Source organism: Gopherus flavomarginatus, chromosome 5 (genome assembly GCF_025201925.1).
Source record: "Gopherus flavomarginatus isolate rGopFla2 chromosome 5, rGopFla2.mat.asm, whole genome shotgun sequence".
NCBI lineage: Eukaryota > Metazoa > Chordata > Testudines > Testudinidae > Gopherus > Gopherus flavomarginatus.
Window position 1 is genome coordinate 42,924,742 of NC_066621.1, and position 18,886 is coordinate 42,943,627.

The following is an 18,886-nucleotide window of genomic DNA, read 5'->3' on the forward strand; positions in this document are numbered from 1 at the left end:
GTACAAAAAGAGATATGGGGGAAAAAAGTGCAGATATTTAATGATGTTTCCTTCTAGGCAGATATTTATCTAACCATCATTCTGTCCTCCAAATACACTCCAAATCCTAAACCGGGTCAATATCTACTACACACTAGTACTGAAGTGAGCCAAGGGGTAGGAGCTGCGGTGCTTCCTAGACATGGCACACACCAAGCATTTTTAGGGCACTGTGTCCTCTCAGTCATAGAAGTGGTCTGTTAAGTTGCCATTGGTTCACTCAAACTCCACCTTGTGGTCAAGGTTTTGGAATATGCCTGATCATATTCCAGTTCATTTAAAATGTTTAGCAGAGGGGGACACGTGGCAGCTAAAATGTTTACCATTCAGAGATGGAAGACTCTTGTCCCATCTGCCTTTTCACACTGGTTAGCACAAAAGACTCAGTTGAGTGACCTGGAAAATTTCAGGAGTACTTGTGGCACCTTAGAGACTAACAAATTTATTTCAGCATGAGCTTTCGTGAGCTACAGCTCACTTCTTCAGATGCATAGAATGGAACACACAGACAGGAGATATTTATACATACATAGAACATCTCCTGTCTGTGTGTTCCATTCTATGCATCCGAAGAAGTGAGCTGCAGCTCACGAAAGCTTATGCTGAAATAAATTTGTTAGTCTCAAAGGCCTGGTCTACACTACACGTTTAAACCGATTTTAGCAGCGTTAAATCGATTTAACGGCACACCCATCCACACTACGAGGCCCTTTATATCAATATAAAGGGCTCTTTAAATCGGTTTCTGTATGCCTCCCCAACGAGAGGAGTAGCGCTAAAATCAGTATTACCATATCAGATTAGGGTTAGTGTGGCCGCAAATCGACGGTATTGGCCTCCAGGCGGTATCCCACAGTGCACCACTGTGACCGCTCTGGACAGCAAGCTGAACTTGGATGCAGTGGCCAGGTAAACAGGAAAAGCCCCGCGAACTTTTGAATTACATTTCCTGTTTGCCCAGCGTGGAGCTCTGATCAGCACGGGTGGCGATGCAGTCCCAAATCCAAAAAGAGCTCCAGCATGGACCGTACGGGAGGTACTGGATCTGATCGCTGTATGGGCAGACAAATCTGTTCTATCAGAGCTCTGTTACAGAAAACTAAATGCCAAAGCATTTGAAAAAATTCTCCAGGCTACACAGTATCAGAGGGGTAGCCGTGTTAGTCTGGATCTGTAAAAGCAGCAAAGAGTCCTGTGGCACCTTATAGACTAACAGACGTTTTGGAGCATGAGCTTTCGTGGGGGAATACTCACTTCGTCAGATGCATGTAGTGGAAATTTCCAGGAGCAGGTATATATATGCAGGCAAACTAGAGATAATGAGGTAGTTCAATCAGGGAGAATGAGGCCCTGTTCTAGCAGTTGAGGTGTGAAAACCAAGGGAGGAGAAACTGGTTCTGTAATTGGCAAGCCATTAACAGTCTTTGTTTAATCCTGAGCTGATGGTGTCAAATTTGCAGATGAACTGAAGCTCAGCAGTTTCTCTTTGAAGTCTGGTCCTGAAGTTTTTTTGCTGCAGGATGGCCACCTTAAGGTCTGCTATAGTGTGGCCAGGTAGGTTGAAGTGTTCTCCTACAGGTTTTTGTATATTGCCATTCCTAATATCTGATTTGTGTCCGTTTATCCTTTTCTGTAGCGACTGTCCAGTTTGGCTGATGTACATAGCAGAGGGGCATTGCTGGCATATGATGGCGTATATTACATTGGTGGACGTGCAGGTGAATGAACCGGTGATGGTGTGGCTGATCTGGTTAGGTCCTGTGATGGTGTCGCTGGTGTAGATATGTGGGCAGAGTTGGCATCGAGGTTTGTTGCATGGTTCCAGGCTACACAGTGCTGCGTGACAAGCGTAACGGAAAGCCAAAGAATCAAATGGACGCTCATGGAGGGAGGGAGGGAGGGAGGGGGTACTGAGGACTCCAGCTATCCCACAGTCCACAGCAGTCTCCAAAAAGTATTTGCATTCTTGGCTGAGCTCCCAGTGCTTGTAGGTTCAAACACATTGTCCGGCATGGTTCAGGGTATAGCTCGTCAATTTACTCCATCCCCCCACCACGTGAAAGAAAAGGGAAAGAAATCGTTTCTTGACTTTTTTCAATGTCACCCTATGTCTACTGAATGCTGGTGGCAGATGCGATGCTGCAGCAGTGAAGAGCAGTATTCACTCTTCTCCCCTCCCCGGTGTCAGACGGTACAATATGACTGCTATCCGTCGTCACCATCAGCCCGTGAGTGCTCCTGGCTGGCTTCAGGTGAGGCCAGCTGGGGACACCTGGGTAAAAATAGGAATGATTCCTGGTCATTCCCAGTAGATGGTACAGAACAGCTGGTAACTGTCCTCATCATAGCAACTGAGGGCTGAGCTCCATCAGCCCCCTCCCTTTCATGTGTAAAGAAAAGATTCTGTCCTGCCTGGACTAGCATAGCAGCGGGATGCTGGGCTCCTCTCCCCCGCACCGCTTAATGTCCTGCCTGGACTGTCATAGCACGGAGAGGCTGCCTCCCCCTCATTTAATCTCACTAACAAGTCACTGTTTCTTATTCCTGCATTCTTTGTAACTTCATGACACAAATGGGGGGGACACTGCCACGGTAGCCCAGGAAGGTTGGGGGAGGAGGAAAGCAACGGGTGGGGTTGTTGCAGGGGCACCCCCCGTGAATGGCATGCAGCTCATCATTTCTGCGGGATCTGACATGGAGCAGCTGTGCTCTCTGATACACTGGTTTTCTAGTACACTTGCCCCATATTCTAGGCAGGACTGACTCTATTTTTAGAAACCATAAAAGAGGGATTAACTTGGGGAGCATTCCCAGTTTTGCCTTTGCACCCCCGGCCGACCTCAGCCAGGGGCACCCATGATAGCAGCAGACAGTACAGAACAACAGATAACCGTCATCTTATTGTCAATTTACAATGGCAGCAGACGATACAGAACAACTGATATCTGTCTCCGCTATCATGCAAAAGCAAACGAATGCTGCTGTGCAGCGCTGCAGTAACGCCTCTGTCAGCGGCATCCAGTACACATATGGTGACATTAAAAAAAAGCTGAACGGGCTCTATGGTTGCCGTGCTATGGTGTCTACCAGGGCAATCCAGGGAAAAAGGGCGCGAAATGATTGTCTGCCATTGTTTTCCCGGAGGAAGGAATGAGTGATGACATTTACCCAGAACCACCTGCGACAATGATTTTTGCCCCATCAGGCACTGGGATCTCAACCCAGAATTCCAAGGGGCGGGGGAGACTGCGGGAACTATGGGATAGCTATGGAATAGCTACCCACAGTGCAATGCTCCGGAAATCGACGCTAGCCTCGGACCATGGACGCACACCACCGAATTAATGTGCTTAGTGCGGCCACGTGCACTCGACTTTATACAATCTGTTTGTTTTACAAAACTGGTTTATGTAAAATTGGACTAATCCCGTAGTGTAGATGTACCTAAGGTGCCACAAGTACTCCTGTTCTTTTGGCGGATAGAGACTAACACGGCTGCTACTCTGAAACCTGGAAAATTTCAGTTCATTCTGACTCAAAAATCTTGTTTGTTCTTCAGTACACAAGTGAGATTTCTGGGCTGGAGAAACTGAACTGGTTATACTATTTTTATTCTGTTGTTTCCTTAATGCATGGTCCCCTGAGGCTGTTAAGTTGTTCCCACCCCACTGGTTATGAGGTTCTCATTTCATACCTCCTGGACATTTAACTTCTTATTACAGTATCACAATGAAATGTCAAACTGACAGCTTACTGCTTAAGGTGTTTCATACCATTCTTTATTGTAATTCTGTGCATCCTCTCCGTATACATTACCATGCGCCAAACAAAGCAAATCGCCTTTCCTCCTCCGCTACCCCACCCTTACCAGCAGTGCCTTTTAGATTGGTCTTGACTGATCTTTATTTTGTAGCACATCATACAGTCCCAGAGCAGCTCTAAGCTTTACACACTTTCAAACTAAAAGGTCCTTTTTCTGTCTTCAGCATAATAAGAACCCAGTTTATAAAGGCCATAGATTTAAGATCTCCATAGGCTTTTCACATCCCTATGTGTTCAACCTGAATATCAGTCCCCAAAGGGAAACATAATGGGATTCAGACTTTAATGAGAGCAAATCCTTCATTTTTCTTTGTCTTTCTTTTTGCTTTTTCTCTGGCTGGTCAATTCATTAAGTTTTTTATCCAGGCGCCTCTGGAGATGAGCTCTTTTCGCTGGGTCCAGTGACTTGTCTTTTGATCCACTCCCAGCGTAGAGAATTCCTTCTCTGCTAATTCTCTGGCGAGCTTGTGCTTTGGCCTTCTCCCCACACCCATGAATCTGTAGGAGACACAACAATAATTTTGGTGGCAGACCTGAAACTGCCCTGAGATGCCTTATGAATGAGTGGCATTGTCAGAGCCTGAAGTTCCTCATGCAGAATCCTAAGCTTGAATATACTTCACAGTCCATAAAAATGTCCACCAGTTATTTATAGCTCTTTTAATTCAGAAACAAAATACAAAAATCATTTGCCCGATAGAATACACCCAGTAATTAAATCATCTCTTTAGACAGCTTAAGTATTTCGCTCACAAAGTCTAAACATTTTGGGAGATCACTGCTTTTTAAACTTCTCTCATACCATCTGGTGAAATATTAACTCTGTTTTCTAACCTGTGGTGTTAATGTCTGCTATTTCTTTTCTCTTTCACTGAGGGAAGATATCTAAAATAGGTCTTTTCAAGCGGGTAGTGCACTTAAAGTCAGAAAAGTGACTTCGGAAAAAAAAGGCACCTTTTATTCAAGTATCTGCCCCTTCTGTGTGTTTGGGCCTATTTATACTGGGAAAATTTTCTAAGTGGTTTTAAAATCAGGTCAGCTAAACCAGTTTCAGAATTGGACAGAACTGTAGTGAAGACTCTCTTTAAGGTGGCCTGATTCACTCAGCTCGTTTTAAGATTATTACTGGTTCTGTAAGACAGGGTCAGGCCACCTTAAATCATTTAAAACCAGGCTGAAACTAAAGCTGTTACCAGTTTACTCAATCAGTTTAGTTCAACCTATTTTAAAACCCGTTTGACATTTTCCCAGTGTAGACAGATTCTTAGAGTCATATTACCTGATTCTTTTATTGACGTGAGAAACATTTTTACTAGTTAGCACTACAGGGCCAGGTGGTAAACTCTTTGGGGGAAGGACTATCTTTTTATTCAGTGTTTGAAGAGTGCTTAGCACAGTGGAGTCATGGTCCATGACTGAGGCACTCCTAGGCACTACAACAATATAAATAATATATGTTAAAAAATTAAAGAACTGGATTCTGATCAGCCATATGCAACATAAACATTACTGCCACCTAAATTCTTTTTCTAGAGTCTTTGTTACCACTGCTTACGTAGCCAGAGAGAGAGAGAGAACACTGCTGGGTTTTCAGATCCCAGAGACAGCTTGCAGCGCTGACAGTTCACACAGATGATGTATATATGATCTAAAGATCACTGAGGGAGATTAAATGTGGAATCCCACTGTCATGGTATAATTCCCCACTCTGAACCTTAGCGTCCAAAAGATGGGGTACCAGCATGAATTCCTCTAAGCTCAATTACCAGCTTAATACTTGTAGCGCTGCCACCAACCAGGAATTCCAGTGCCTGGTACACTCTGGTCCCCCCAAAACCTTGCCCGGTGACCCCCAAGACCCAGTCCATCTGGATCTTAACACAAGGAAAGTAAACCCTTTCCTTCACCGTCGCCTCTCCCAGACTTCCCCTCCCTGGGTTACCCTGGAAGATCACTGTGATTCAAACTCCTTGAATCTTAAAACAGAGAGGAAAATTCACCTTCCCCCCCCTCCTTCTCTCTCCCCCTTCCAGACTCTCCCTGAGAGAGAAAGTAATCCTAACACAGAGAGAAAATTAACCTCTCTCTCCCCCTTCCCTCCTTTCTCCCCACCAATTCCCTAGTGGATCTAGACCCAGTCCCCTGAGGTCTCACCAGAATAAAAAAAAAAATCAGATTCTTAAACAAGAAAAGCTTTTAATTAAAGAAGGAAAAAACAGTAAAAGTTATCTTTGTAAATTTAAGATGGAATATGTTACAGGGTCTTTCAGCTATAGACACTGGGAATACCCTCCCAGCCTAAGTATGCAAGTACAAATTAAAATCCTTTCAGCAAAATACACATCTGAACTCCTTCCAGCCAAATACACATTTGCAAATAAAGAAAACAAACATAAGCCTAACTCGCTTTATCTACCTAGTACTCACTATTCTGAACTTATAAGAGCCTGTATCGGAGAGATCAGAGAGAAACCTGGTTGCACGTCTGGACACTCTCAGAACCCAGAGAGAACAACCACCAAAATCTAATAGCACACACAAAAACTTCCCTCCCTCAAGATTTGAAAGTATCCTGTCCCCTGATTGGTCCTCTGGTGACAGCCAGGCTCACTGATCTTGTTAACCCTTTACAGGCAAAAGAGATATGAAGTACTTCTGTTCTATTAACTCTTACTTATTTGTTTATGACACTCACAAAGTAATTTTAATAGGAATTTTGGGACCTTGGGGGCCCTATCTGGTACCGTTTGAAATCAGTGGGAGTTTTTTTCACTGACTTTGGCCCTGGTTTATCCAGGTACTTAAGCATGTACCTAAACTATGAATAATCTCAATCCTATTCAGTAAAATTCTTAAACAGCACACGAAATGGGATTTAACAAGGGCTTTGCTGAATAGGAATAGATTTACATGTGTTTACAGACAGGCATACTCTTAAGTGCTTTGTTGAGTTGGGGTCTTTATTAGGAAAAAAAACTGGACCCTTTTTATGAAGACTGTTCAGTTCCCACCGGCACATCAATCCCAACAGGAGCTAAGAGGTTTGGTTTGCATGTTAATGGCGAGCCTGCCCCCTTACTAGATAAGACCAAAGTCTGACCTGCTGAACCCAAATAAACAAAAAAAGTAGTGAAGCAGGTTTTATCCTTACAATTAATTCCCATTTAATTCTTCATTCCAATTCATCACGGAAAGGATCTCAGTCAGATTCTGAATGAACATAAACACAAATACTCTTTGCCATGGAAATAGATCTTGTTTTTTCAGTAGAATAATCTACACTGATAATTTACAGAACGAGCGAGGTTTTTAGAAGCATACAGGATACTCTGATGGGTGATGTAACAGCCTGTGTTATGCAGGTCAGACTAGATGTTCATAACAGTCCCTTATCCATTCTGGCCTTAAAATCTCTGAATATCTGACAGGGTGGCACAGACAGTTCAGATATACTCGCTTTTCATCTCTGCACAGCTGGATGCAGATTCTGGGTGTGGCACATGAAAAATCAATTTGGTGGTCTCCTCATATTTCATATAACTGGATCAAGCTGCCATGGAATCTAGCCCAGCAGGAAGTCTGCTCAGGAGAAGCCCAGTCTAGGATTCAGAGATTCGGGTGCATTGGAAGAGTAGCATGGAGGAAGTTGAGAGAGAGACTGCTGGGTAACTGGTTCAGCCAAACATGTGGACACAACTTTTGGAATCAGAAATCAAAATCTCCAAACAAGGAGAAGCTTCCTCAGATCTACTTACTGAAAGGAAGGAACTGATGAGGTGTATGAAAACAGGGAAGTTTAGAACCAGTGACCATGAGCTACTTGAGTTTACTCAATTCAGAAACCTATCTGTGCGGCTTAGGTGTATGGCCCTAGCCCCCAGTTTCAAAGCTCCTGGGTTCAAATCCCAGCTATGCCTTGTCAGCAATGGGTACATGTGTGGCTGCTTTAATTTCAAGACTATCCCAAATTGTTATAATTAATAATAAAAATTCTGAAGGGATAATAAGCCTCATACTTCAGATTTTAAGCCAATTGTTAGTTATTGGAGACATAATATGGGATGGGGGGGCAATTATACGACATCTGCCTACTACAGGGTTTGTTACGGAGGAATTCTAGAAGGGACGATAATTAGCAAGCAAAGGCCTATAGCTGGGATTTTCAGAGGTGTGGCACCTGACTCCTGGGTGACTTTGAATGGGACTTGGGTGCCTAAATCCCTTCAGACTCTGACAATTCCAATCTACAACTGTTCTGGAAAAGAATTCAAGAAAGAAGAAATGGCCATTGCAGCTCCCTGCTCAAAGATCTGAGGTTAAAGAGAACCTGCCCTGGATAGAGAAAGAGAAGAGGCCGTCCAAGAACACTCAGCCTGTAAGGGTTCGAAAGGAAAAGGCAAAAGCATCAATAAAAGACGGATGAGCTGATTCTAGCCACCTGCGTAAATGGGAATGAAAAAGGCTTTTTACAAACATACCAGGGAGGAAAAAGTTCCTAGAGAGAAAACAAGTCCACTGGATAGAGCACTGGACTGGGAGACCTGAGTTCTATTATCGGCTCTGTCACTGTCCTCCTGGATGACCTTGGGTAAATCATGTCCCTGCACGGTGCCTCAGTTTCCCCATCTGTAAAATGGGGAGAATAAAGCTACAGTGGAGTGAAAAATTGATTTTTCAGTTCTGAGCTCACACTGAAAAACACAAAACCTAGTTCCGTTCAAACCAAAACACAGTATTTTGGGATTCTCTCACCAAACCTACAAACTGGGGAAAAAAATGAAATGCCAGTTAAAATTGCCTTTTTTTAAATGACATTTTCAAAATGAATCATTCTGACATTTCTGATAATTTTGTTTTTTTTTTTTTGGGGGGGGGGGAAGGGTTTGAGCTGAAATTATTTGCCAAATTCTACCCAAATTCACAAATACTTTCCGTGTCTGAAGAATATATTTTTCAGCAAATTGCTGGAGAAAAAGCCACCCAGCTCTAAATGATACTGACCTCCTTTGTAACGTTATATGAAATCTACTGATGAAATGGGCTATATAAGACCTAGGTATTATTATTGTTTTTATTAAAAACTGAGGAAGGAGATGGGATAAACAGTACTGCTCACATGCTTAAAATTAGGCATATACTTAAATACCTTGCTGAATTTGGTGGCCTCATCTTGCACCTATCATGATGGCACATTAGCAGCTACCTGTCCTATGGTTGGCTCTAGCCAGTGCTATTAGCTTAGCATCACATTTACATAAGCATTTTTTAAAAAATCTGTCATCTAAAAAATGAATAAGCTAGAAGTCACTTATGCAACTGCCATGTGATTCATCTCCACATGCTCATCTAGAGAGTTAGTTACATGCACATAAAGCAAACATGTTTTTTTTTTTTTAAGATCAGAGCATATTTCAAATACCGTATTATCCCCTAACACTTCTGATTGGATTTTCCTTGCTGATACTAGGACAAACCGATGGGTCTTATCCTGTACCAAGGACTTTGTGTATGAGATTGTCACAGTGGATATTACTAGAGATAAGGGGTTTTAAGGAGCATCTTCTAAATCAAGATGCCATGGAGAGCAAGAAAACAGGGGGGATTGACGCACGGCAATCGATGCATCGGCGGTTGATTTAGCAGGTCTAGTGAAGATACCCGTCAACATCACATAGTGTGGACCCCACAGTAAATCGGTAAATAGATCTAAGTAGGTTGACTTCAGCGACATTATTTAAGTAGCTGAAGTTGCATAACTCAGATTGATCTCCTCCCACAGTGTAGACAAGGCCAGAGTGTTCATTGTGAGCTGAAGAGGAAAGAAAGGTTTTGAGGTGAGATCTGCAGAGAGGAAGTGACTCAGACTCTGTGGGAGGGAAAGGACTCCAAAGAGCTGCATTATTTCAGCACTAACACATTCCCATGCTTGGAAACAAAAAACATGCTGGACCTGAACCTTGACAGCAAGTAAAACCTCTCTCAATTCTCTGCTGGAGAAAAAGGTTAAAGGAGATTTATTTTTTTTTTAACCATCAATAGAAAACAATTCAAATCAGTCCAAACAACTAATGCACAAAACAAAGACCTGTGTGAAAAACCAACAGGAGCAAATGCTCCATTTTTCCATCTCGGGAGGCTAACCATCACCTCTAGACTTGCTTCTATTTCTCACTCACATTCTAGCAGGGTGTGTGTTGGTTTCATTATAGTTATTATCTGTATAGAATTGCAGTAGTGGTTAGGCTTCACAGCGGAGATCGGGGCTCCAGTGTATTAGATACTGTACTACTTACACAGTGCCAAGGATGGGAGACAGAAGTGCTATCATCTCCATATTATCCCCATTTCAGATGAGGATCTGAAGCAGAAAAAATTTAAGAGCTGATCCTGCAAGGTGCTGAGCACTCTGGTCCCAATCCAGCAAAGCACATAAGCACATGCCTAAATGCTTTCCTTTACCGGGGCCAGAGTGCTCAGCAGCTCTGCAGGATCAAGCCCTAATTGACTTGGGAATTAAATCCACCTTTTCAGATCGCCAATACTGTGCCAAGAACATCCTTTCTTCTTTTCTATTTCTATTTTCTAGAAATGTAAATGTCAGAGATCAGTAACAGAGAGCAGCAGCTATCACCAGGAGGACTTTGTAGCCTGTGTACTGCTAACAAAACCTGTATGCTCTTTGCATTCACTTTTTACAAATGCTCCTGATTTACAGGGTTTCCTCCAGAACAAAATGGTGCTCAGATTCACGAGCAGAGCCTTCATTTTAAACTTCGCTGAGAAGCCAAGAGCAATGCTAAGGAAATTAGCCTCAGAATGTTCAGTAGGAAAAGTCAATTTCACAATTCCAGGTTATAAAAATTCAGCTTGTGTCAAGCTTGGTCAAGAGAATAAACAGATGGCAAACTCCCGGCAATGCTCAGCCCCCTGCACTCAAACAGTTCCTCAGGGCTGTCTGAGGCGGATACACACAGCTCATACCTCTGGGATGTGATGGCTAAGGCAGTAGCGCTTGTTGCAATGCAGACAGAGCTGTCCCAAGGTCGTAACGCTGGCTTTACACCTGGGGAAACCACATATATTGTCAGCTTGCACTGCTGCAGAAATCAGGGCATCGATATCTTCTGCAGCTTGGCTGTCCGCTCCGGTTTTAACCACAGTCTTTCCTAGAAGTCCAGGGAAAAACCCAATTGTTTAATTGGTTACCTGACCGTTATCAAATGAACCCAACAGACAACGGGCTACATTCTTTGCTGGTATTATGGGTGCAGCTCTATAGATTCCAGAGAGCTTCGCCCATTTATGCCAGCAGAGGATTTGGCCTCAAAACACCACCAACCAGCCATGATCAGCAAGAACAGTTGCTGAGAGCCAGATACTACAGTGAGATGTACCAAATGGCATATGCCACTGATATACATGCATGGCAGTGGATATGTAACAGTACATAGCATACATCTCAGATTGTAACCTCTTCTAATTGTTCCCATAATCAGTTTTTCTTCACCACCCTGTGTTTATCTGCCTTCCACTGACTGGGCATTGTTAGGACACTTACTGGTAATGCTGAAACAGATTGGTGCAGGCTACTTGTGCTATAAGAGCGTGGCCATTGGGTTAAAGACTCATGTGGCCTTAAGCCTCAAACAGTTCTAGCTCCTTTTTGTCATCCCTGGCATGCCAGTGTTTGCCCCATGTGTCTCTCATGAACCCCAACACGCCAATGTTTGCCCCATGTGTCAATAAGCCTAATTCTAAGCATGTGAGTGCAGCTTCCAATCCATTCTACACAACAAACAGATCCAGGCCCCAGTCATCTCCTGTGATCATCTAGGAGCTATTTCTTTGCAGATGAGCATCAGTGACATTTCTGAAAATCAAGTCAGATGCTCTGTGGACATATACAAAGCTCATACCCTGAGGGGAAACATAGGGAATTAATGAGAGCCCAGCATGGCCTGGATTTAAGCATTGTCAATAATTCTGTTGAATCCCTCAACTCATGGAAACTGTCAAAGACTACATCTCTCTGAGGATAAAATACCCCCGGCTGGCGGGTCAGCTGACTTGGGCTTGCTGGGCTCAGGCTTTGGGGCTGAAAAACTGCTGCGTAATGTTCAATGTCTACACAGCAATTTTCTGCCCCACAGTCCAAGCCCCTTGAGCCAGTTGACCCAGGCCAACCCCAGCCATGCCACGGAGCTTTTCTCCCCATGCAGGCCTTCCCAAAGGGGACATTATTCAGAAAGGGCCTGTTCTATCCATGGGCAGAGGCAGAGAAACAGGCTGTAGCTGGGAGTACATTACTAAAGCAATGCAGTGTTCAGAGGTCTGACATAGCTACAGCCTTAGGCTGGGATTTTCAAAGCAGCCTAAGAGAGTTAGGCACCCACTGAATTTCAGCAAAGAGTTGGGCACCTTAATTTTATTAGGCTCTTCTCAGAAGAGCCCAGGGAACAGTGACAATGGGAAGCCTGCAGTGTGACTGGCTTTTGCTATGGAAATAGCAAATCTTCCTAAAGGTGGGGAAAGTGTTAAAGAGGAAAAGTCCTGGAAACCCCTGGAAGGAGGGGCCTACCTTTGGCTTCATTTTTGTGTTTCTTTCCAGTTATTTCCTGCAAATTGATGCTCAGCTCCTGATTCTTTCTGACCCTCTCTTCCTGTTTGGCTTTTTCCCGTTGCATTCTCTCCAGGTGCAGCGTTTTCAGATCCACTTTCCCTGAGCTCATGCTGCTTCCTCCCTTCTTGACAGAGGCTGGCTCCTCTTTTGCAGGGCTTTGAGATTCAGCAGGCGGGATTTGCTCACTGCCACCCGTATTCACTGGAGAGGAGCTTACGGTGGTGGTTCTTTTGCGGATGCTGATGTACCTCTTTCTCCCCTCCCCGGTGCTTAAATGCTGCAACCCATATTCTTCGGCCATTTGGTGCACCAGCATCCTGTTGTGAGAGTTTAAGGAGGAAGGGAAATCCAACTGCATCTCGCTGCTCTCCAGAAACTCTGCTATCATGGCTCTGAACTTGCCTGAATTGTCTTTCATCTCTGGTCTTTCCACCCTGGCCTCGTTCACACTCTGCAAGTGACCTGCTGCTGGCTTGCGTGTGGATGGTTTCATTGAATTTGGTTTGGACTTCTGGCCTTCAGGCGGAGGTTTCAGAGTAGAGGTTGTGCTGGTCTTAGTCCCTGCCCCTTGCTCACTATGACCTTGAGAGTTCTCGTAAGAGTAGTTTTCTGGCACAATGTCGTCGAGGTACTCGAAGGCCGTCCGCACTTCCCCATGCTCATTCAGATAATCCACCAGCCGTTTCAGAAAGGCCTGGCTGCTGACGGTCCGCGAGTCACAGATGACTGCCACATGGCGTCGTGCCCGAGTCACGGCCACGTTTATCCTCCGCTCTTCAGCGAGAAAACCCACCTCACCTATAAAACACAAACCCCTTCGGGCCATCAGAAAGTACAGCCTGGTGGTTGGCCACGCAAACAGCAACGTTTCCATAGTAAAGGCCAGATTCTCAGTTGGTGTAAATCAGCACAGGTCATTGGAACTACAGGGGTTTACTCCAGCAGTGGATTTGGCCCAAGATATTGTATTGGCTGCAGAGTGAGATAGCAGGGAGCACAGGATCTAGTGGCCTGAACACTGGGGGGCAACAACTCCTGAGTTCCAGTCCTGGCTCTATAGCTGATTCCCTCTATGGCCTTGGACAAGTCATTCAACCTCTGCCTCAGTTTCACCATCTGCTAAATGGAACTAACAATACGTATATAGCTCACAGGTGACAGAATGGATAAATGCATAAAGGATTTGAAGATGAAGAGCATTATACAAGGGCTACTGTCTGGATGGATTATAATGAGGGCTCAGGAAGGCAACAACAGGGAATGCCTGAAATAGAAGGGGAAGCTACATCTTAAGATTACGACACACTGGCAGAAATCAGCCTTCCCGGCACCTGCCCACCCATAGTCTGTCTCCAGCTATCGATACCAGTCTCACTTTCACAAGCAGAGAAATATATCAATCCCAAGCTACGCCCCCCCACATACCTACATAGATGAAGGGTTAAAAATAACAAACATGTAGGAGATTATACCAAGTCTATTTCTGCTCTCTGGCTATTTTCTCAAGGAACCATAATAACAGATAGCAAATGCCAGAATGACTCAGCTTGGTTCAGCTAGCGAGAAGGCCAGCGTGGGTGGCTCCTGAGTCTCCTTCTATGATAAATGGGAGACAATTGGAAAAATAAACATTAAGCAGATCTAGGCGACAAGCTTCTTTCTGAGCACCTAAGGATCACAATGCAGAACGAATCAAGCCACATTGGATTTTAATAGCTAATTGTGTGTGACCACGTCTCTGTGCTCCACGACCTGGCATTAATTGCCAGATATCACTGTCAGCTTGCAGAAGCAGTAACGTGCTGGAATACACTTCTCCAATCCCTCCTGAGTATCTGACTGCTGGGAAAGTTCTGCTTATTAAAATCCACAGCAATACAAGTGGGCTTCACTGTTGGATTCTGCAAGTGTATTTAGCAGTCATGAAAATATGAGGCCAGGCCAGGACCGGCACTGGTCAGAGCCATTCATGCCCCTGCTGTTTTGGTTGCAGGTCTTCACTGGGCAGAGGCTATCAGCAGTGCCAAAGTGTGGGGTTTCTGTGACGTTCATCTGGGGAAATAGGATAGATTTGGGCTCCTGTCCTTAGTGAAGTGCTGTCACCTACTGTGACGCCTCTGCTCAGATGCCAACTAGACGAGAACAGGGGCAGACTGTGATGAGGAGTTTGGGGATGTAGCCACCTATACTAAATTCATTCTGGGTAAGTCACTGACAGCTGTCAGATGGCAGAGAGCCCTGATTACTAATGGCTTTTAGTCATCACCACCGATGCCCCTTCTTCTCCGTCAATCTCTTCTCAAATCCCACTTCTTCCACGAATCCTTCCCAATTCCTTCTCTCACTCTTAAAACCCTGCACCCCTCCCTTTCCCAAACCACTGCTCAGTGTCTCGTCTGTAACGGTCTCAGACCGTAAGTCCTTCGGGTCTCGCTCTGTGTCTGAAAGGTGTGATGCACACAGGGGTGAAAGGAACTTAAAGAACTTACGGGTATGCAGGGCCAGGGTCCTGAGGGATAGGGGAGGCGGCTCAACCGGAATGGGCAGGGCCTCAGGCAGAAGGGGCAGGGCCTTGAAATCCCCAGGCCCTTTAAATCACCGCAGGAGCCTCATGATAGCAGTAGCGGCAGCCGGGAGCCCCCACGCTCTGGCGGTGATTTATAGGGCATGGAGCTCCAGCCACTGCTGGAAGCCCTGGACCCTTTAAATCGCTGCCTGAGCCCTGGGGCTCCCGGCCGCCGCTATCCCAGGGCTCCAGCAGCAATTTAAAGGGCCCGGGGCTCTGGTCGCTGCCGGGAGCCCAGAGCCCTTTTAAATTGCCAGCCTGGGGAAGCTGTCCTCTGCCGGCACAGTCAGCTGTGTACCGGCTCTTGCCAGTATGTCAGACCGGACCGGCTTACTTCCACCTCTGGATGCACATTTATGGTGCTATAGAAATGATTCTGAATGATAATCCTTACGGTTCAGAGAGCGCAAGATGTGTTGCAATGGGCCCCAATTACATGGTTCAGCAGATTGAGTCTCAGAAGAAATACGGGGTTAGAAGGAACTGCCAGGGTCATCTAGTCTAACCCCTGCCACGCTGCAGGATTTGTTGTGTCTAAACCATCCAAGACAGATGGCTGTCCAGCCCCCTTCTGAAGACCTCCAGTGAATGAGACTTCCAGCTTCAGGTGACTAGCCTCATTCCAGCTATTATCTTCCCCTGTATTCACTGATAGGAAAGAGCCCAGTTTTCTGCCCTAGATTTTGCTCTGAAAACAAACAGTGTTATGCATTATTTACAATAGCAGCTTCGGGTTGCTCTTTCTCTAATGGAGGAAGCTTGCAAAAAATAGGCTTCCCCAGGAATTCTGCCTTCTGTGGGGAATGTCTGGGCTTTGCATCCAGGTAGGAAGCTGGTGATGTGACTGCAGGACTGCCAACCCAAAGGGTTCAAAAAGCCATTCTCATTATTTTTTGAGGACATATGGATCATGAGATTTTAAAAATAATTCACGTTGAGTTCTTATTTACTTTCTGCTGTGTGAGCCCTTGGGGGTCATAGCTTCAAGCTTTTCTTTGCAATCATGAGGGCTACAAGCTGTGATTCTCAGGTAATCATGTGGCTCCAAAAGCTGGGGCCTTCAGAAAAAAACACCAGCTCTCAAGAGGCTTGCAATAAAAATCACAAGAGCTGGCAATGCAGAATTTTACAGTGTTAAATTATTCCCATTTCCTTATGTGACCAAGCTTCCTCTTCCCCCAAAACACTGTCCAGCGCGAAACACATACCCTTCCGATTGGATCTCACAAAGGAGAGCACGACAGCCTCCTTCTCCCGTCCCTGGAAGCCGTCTACTGATTTAATTTCCAGCTCTGGATATCGGTGACAAAGATGCTCTCTTAGCATGTCCACCTGAAAAGCAAGGACATGAACATATTAAGGACAAGGTAAACGCAAGATAAGAAGGATGAAAACAACATCGCCCCCCTCCTGGAAGGTGCCTGCCTTCCTCCACATTCGTGCATGCCTGAACCTGCATATCCTAAGGGGGAGGACTATTACCCATGGGAATGGTCATGGGACTGTTAGTGAAGAACCTCCTTTGTACCAATTCCATCTCTGACACTGATTCCCTCTGTGGCGTTGGAATAGTCACTTAATCCTGCTGGGCCAGATCCTTAGCTGGTAAAAATTGGTTCGGCTCCCCTGAAGTGAGACCCACTTACACCAGCAGAGGGATGGCCCTCTGTTTCAGCATCCTCACCTGCAATATGAGGATACTAGGGAGCGTTAGGGAGGATTAGTTATCGGGCTCTGAACCTTTAACATATTAAGTACTATTTTAAAATACCAGCGAATCTGGATTTGTTCTAGTGTATTCCTTCTACTCTCAGCTTGAAAGGCTGTGGAGGGGGTGCTGTGTGCTCACCTGGAGGTTGTAAGGAGCAATGACAGCGATGTCTTTTGCTTTAACACTAGCTTTCACCAAAGCCTGGACGTGCAGGCCGACAAGACACACTTCCCCTAGGGCAAAAGCAAACCCAGCAGTAAATCAAGAGCAGGCGATTTCATTCCAGGGGACGCTGACAGGTAAAGCCAAAAGGTGATGGCCACTCGACTGCTCACTTCTGCTGCAGTGATTAAGAAAAGCTACATTTTCCAAACTAATTCAACTGCGTCATTAAAGACACCCTCTGGAATTGGGACATTTTCCACAAAGTCAGATTTATATATCATGGCACCAATGTAGACAGAAAGCCCCAGGGTTCAGTGAAAATGTCAGAGATAGGACAGGATTTGTTATAGTAACCCCGCAGCAGTGCTTAAAAAAGCACTGGCAGACAGAGGACCAGTGAAAGTCTTAATGGGTTCCATCCCACTATCTCCTTGGATGCAGCTTATTGCTATATACTGCTGGAAAGCTAGGACTCCCCAGTCTCCCATCCATTTATTTCCAGCTCTCCCAGATCATAAGATATCTAGCCATTGTGACAGACTGAGGCCAGTGAGATACAGGAGTCTGGTAGAGGGCAAATATACTGGTCACTGGGTGAGTAGTTTTCTGTTCCCTGAGTGACCAGAGCAGGGGCTGCACTGGAGTAATCAGAAACCTGTTAGAACCAATTAAGGCAGACAGGCTGATTAGATCACCTGCAGCCAATCAAGGCAGGCTAATCAGGGCATCTGGGTTTAAAAAGGAGCTCACTCCAGTCAGGTGGAGAGGAGCCAGAGGAGAGGAAGTGCGTGTGAGGAGCTGGGAGCAAGAGGCGCAAGGAGCTGAGAGTGAGAGGCTGTGCTGCTGGAGGACTAAGGAGCACAAGCATTATCAGACACCAGGAGGAAGGTCCTGTGGTGAGGATAAAGAAGGTATTTGGAGGAGGCCATGGGGAAGTAGCCCAGGGAGGTGTAGCTGTCATGCAGCTGTTACAGGAGGCACTATAGACAGCTGCAATTCACAGGGCCCTGGGCTGGAACCCGGAGTAGAGGGCGGGCCTGGGTTCCCCCCAAACCTCCCAACTCCTGATCAGACACAGGAGGAGTTGATCCAGACTGTGGGGAAGATCACTGAGGTGAGCAAATCTGCCAAATAAGCGCAGGACCCACCAAGGTAGAGGAGGAACTTTGTCACACCATTTAAACATTTGATCACAGCATTCTGATTATCATCAAGTTTCTTCCCATCCTCCCATTTCAATTCAGACATGATTTCAGTTGTCAGTACTTTATATTGTCTAGAAGCATGGCCCTGTGTATCATCCAAGTGTAAGAGATGCAGTGTTATTTTTGAGTCTGCAGAGAACCAGACCCAGTAGTTCTGAGAAGAAAAAAAATCACCTCATTCAGCTCAATGAGCTGTTAACTCTGAATCCTGAAGATAGTTATTAATGTTCACATTTACATCACCATTTCCCCACTGATCATTTTAACAATGGCCAGCTAATGTGCTTATCCCACAATACTTCCCACTCCTTCCCCAGTGCTAAAATTTACAAACCTAAAAAACCGAGGGTCATGCTCAACTGCCAAAACTTCCAGCTTTCCCCCAACACATACATGCCACCAAACCCCTGGCAACTTCTACAATTCAATTACTCTTTGTCAATACCAACATTAGTGGCCTGTTGAAAACTATAAATATGGGGACAGCAGAAAATAAATGGAATTTAACATGAAAAGAAATACCTCAGGGGCTGCTGGACTGACTGTTACCTACGACTGAATTCAATACTTTTTAAAAATCAATTTTTGTGCTTAATGGTAACTGCCATTGAATTTCCAGTCCGCCACACCAGAACGTGGCAGAGTCCAGGGATCATGTTGCAGAATTTAGGTCCAGTTTGTCACAGAGTACACAAGGTTCTGTCTAGGAGCTTGGAATCTTGGCTTTCAATGCTCCAAGGCACCGGTCTAGCTTTAGA

General features: G+C 45.2%; 1 protein-coding gene across 2 annotated transcripts in view; it reads right to left on the bottom strand.

The window, feature by feature from the left end:
* Positions 1–3,796: 3,796 nt before the first annotated feature.
* The window catches only part of IGHMBP2 (immunoglobulin mu DNA binding protein 2), a 94,790-nt gene continuing 79,700 nt past the window's right edge, over positions 3,797–18,886 (bottom strand). For both annotated transcript variants that reach the window (XM_050952809.1, XM_050952808.1), the window contains 5 exons: positions 16,897–16,991; positions 16,256–16,379; positions 12,440–13,279; positions 10,843–11,027; positions 3,797–4,359 (listed from right to left, as the gene is read on the bottom strand). In XM_050952809.1, the coding sequence (XP_050808766.1) occupies positions 4,162–4,359; positions 10,843–11,027; positions 12,440–13,279; positions 16,256–16,379; positions 16,897–16,991 (1,442 nt within the window). In that variant the 3' untranslated portion in view covers positions 3,797–4,161. The remainder of the gene's footprint in view (positions 4,360–10,842; positions 11,028–12,439; positions 13,280–16,255; positions 16,380–16,896; positions 16,992–18,886) is intronic.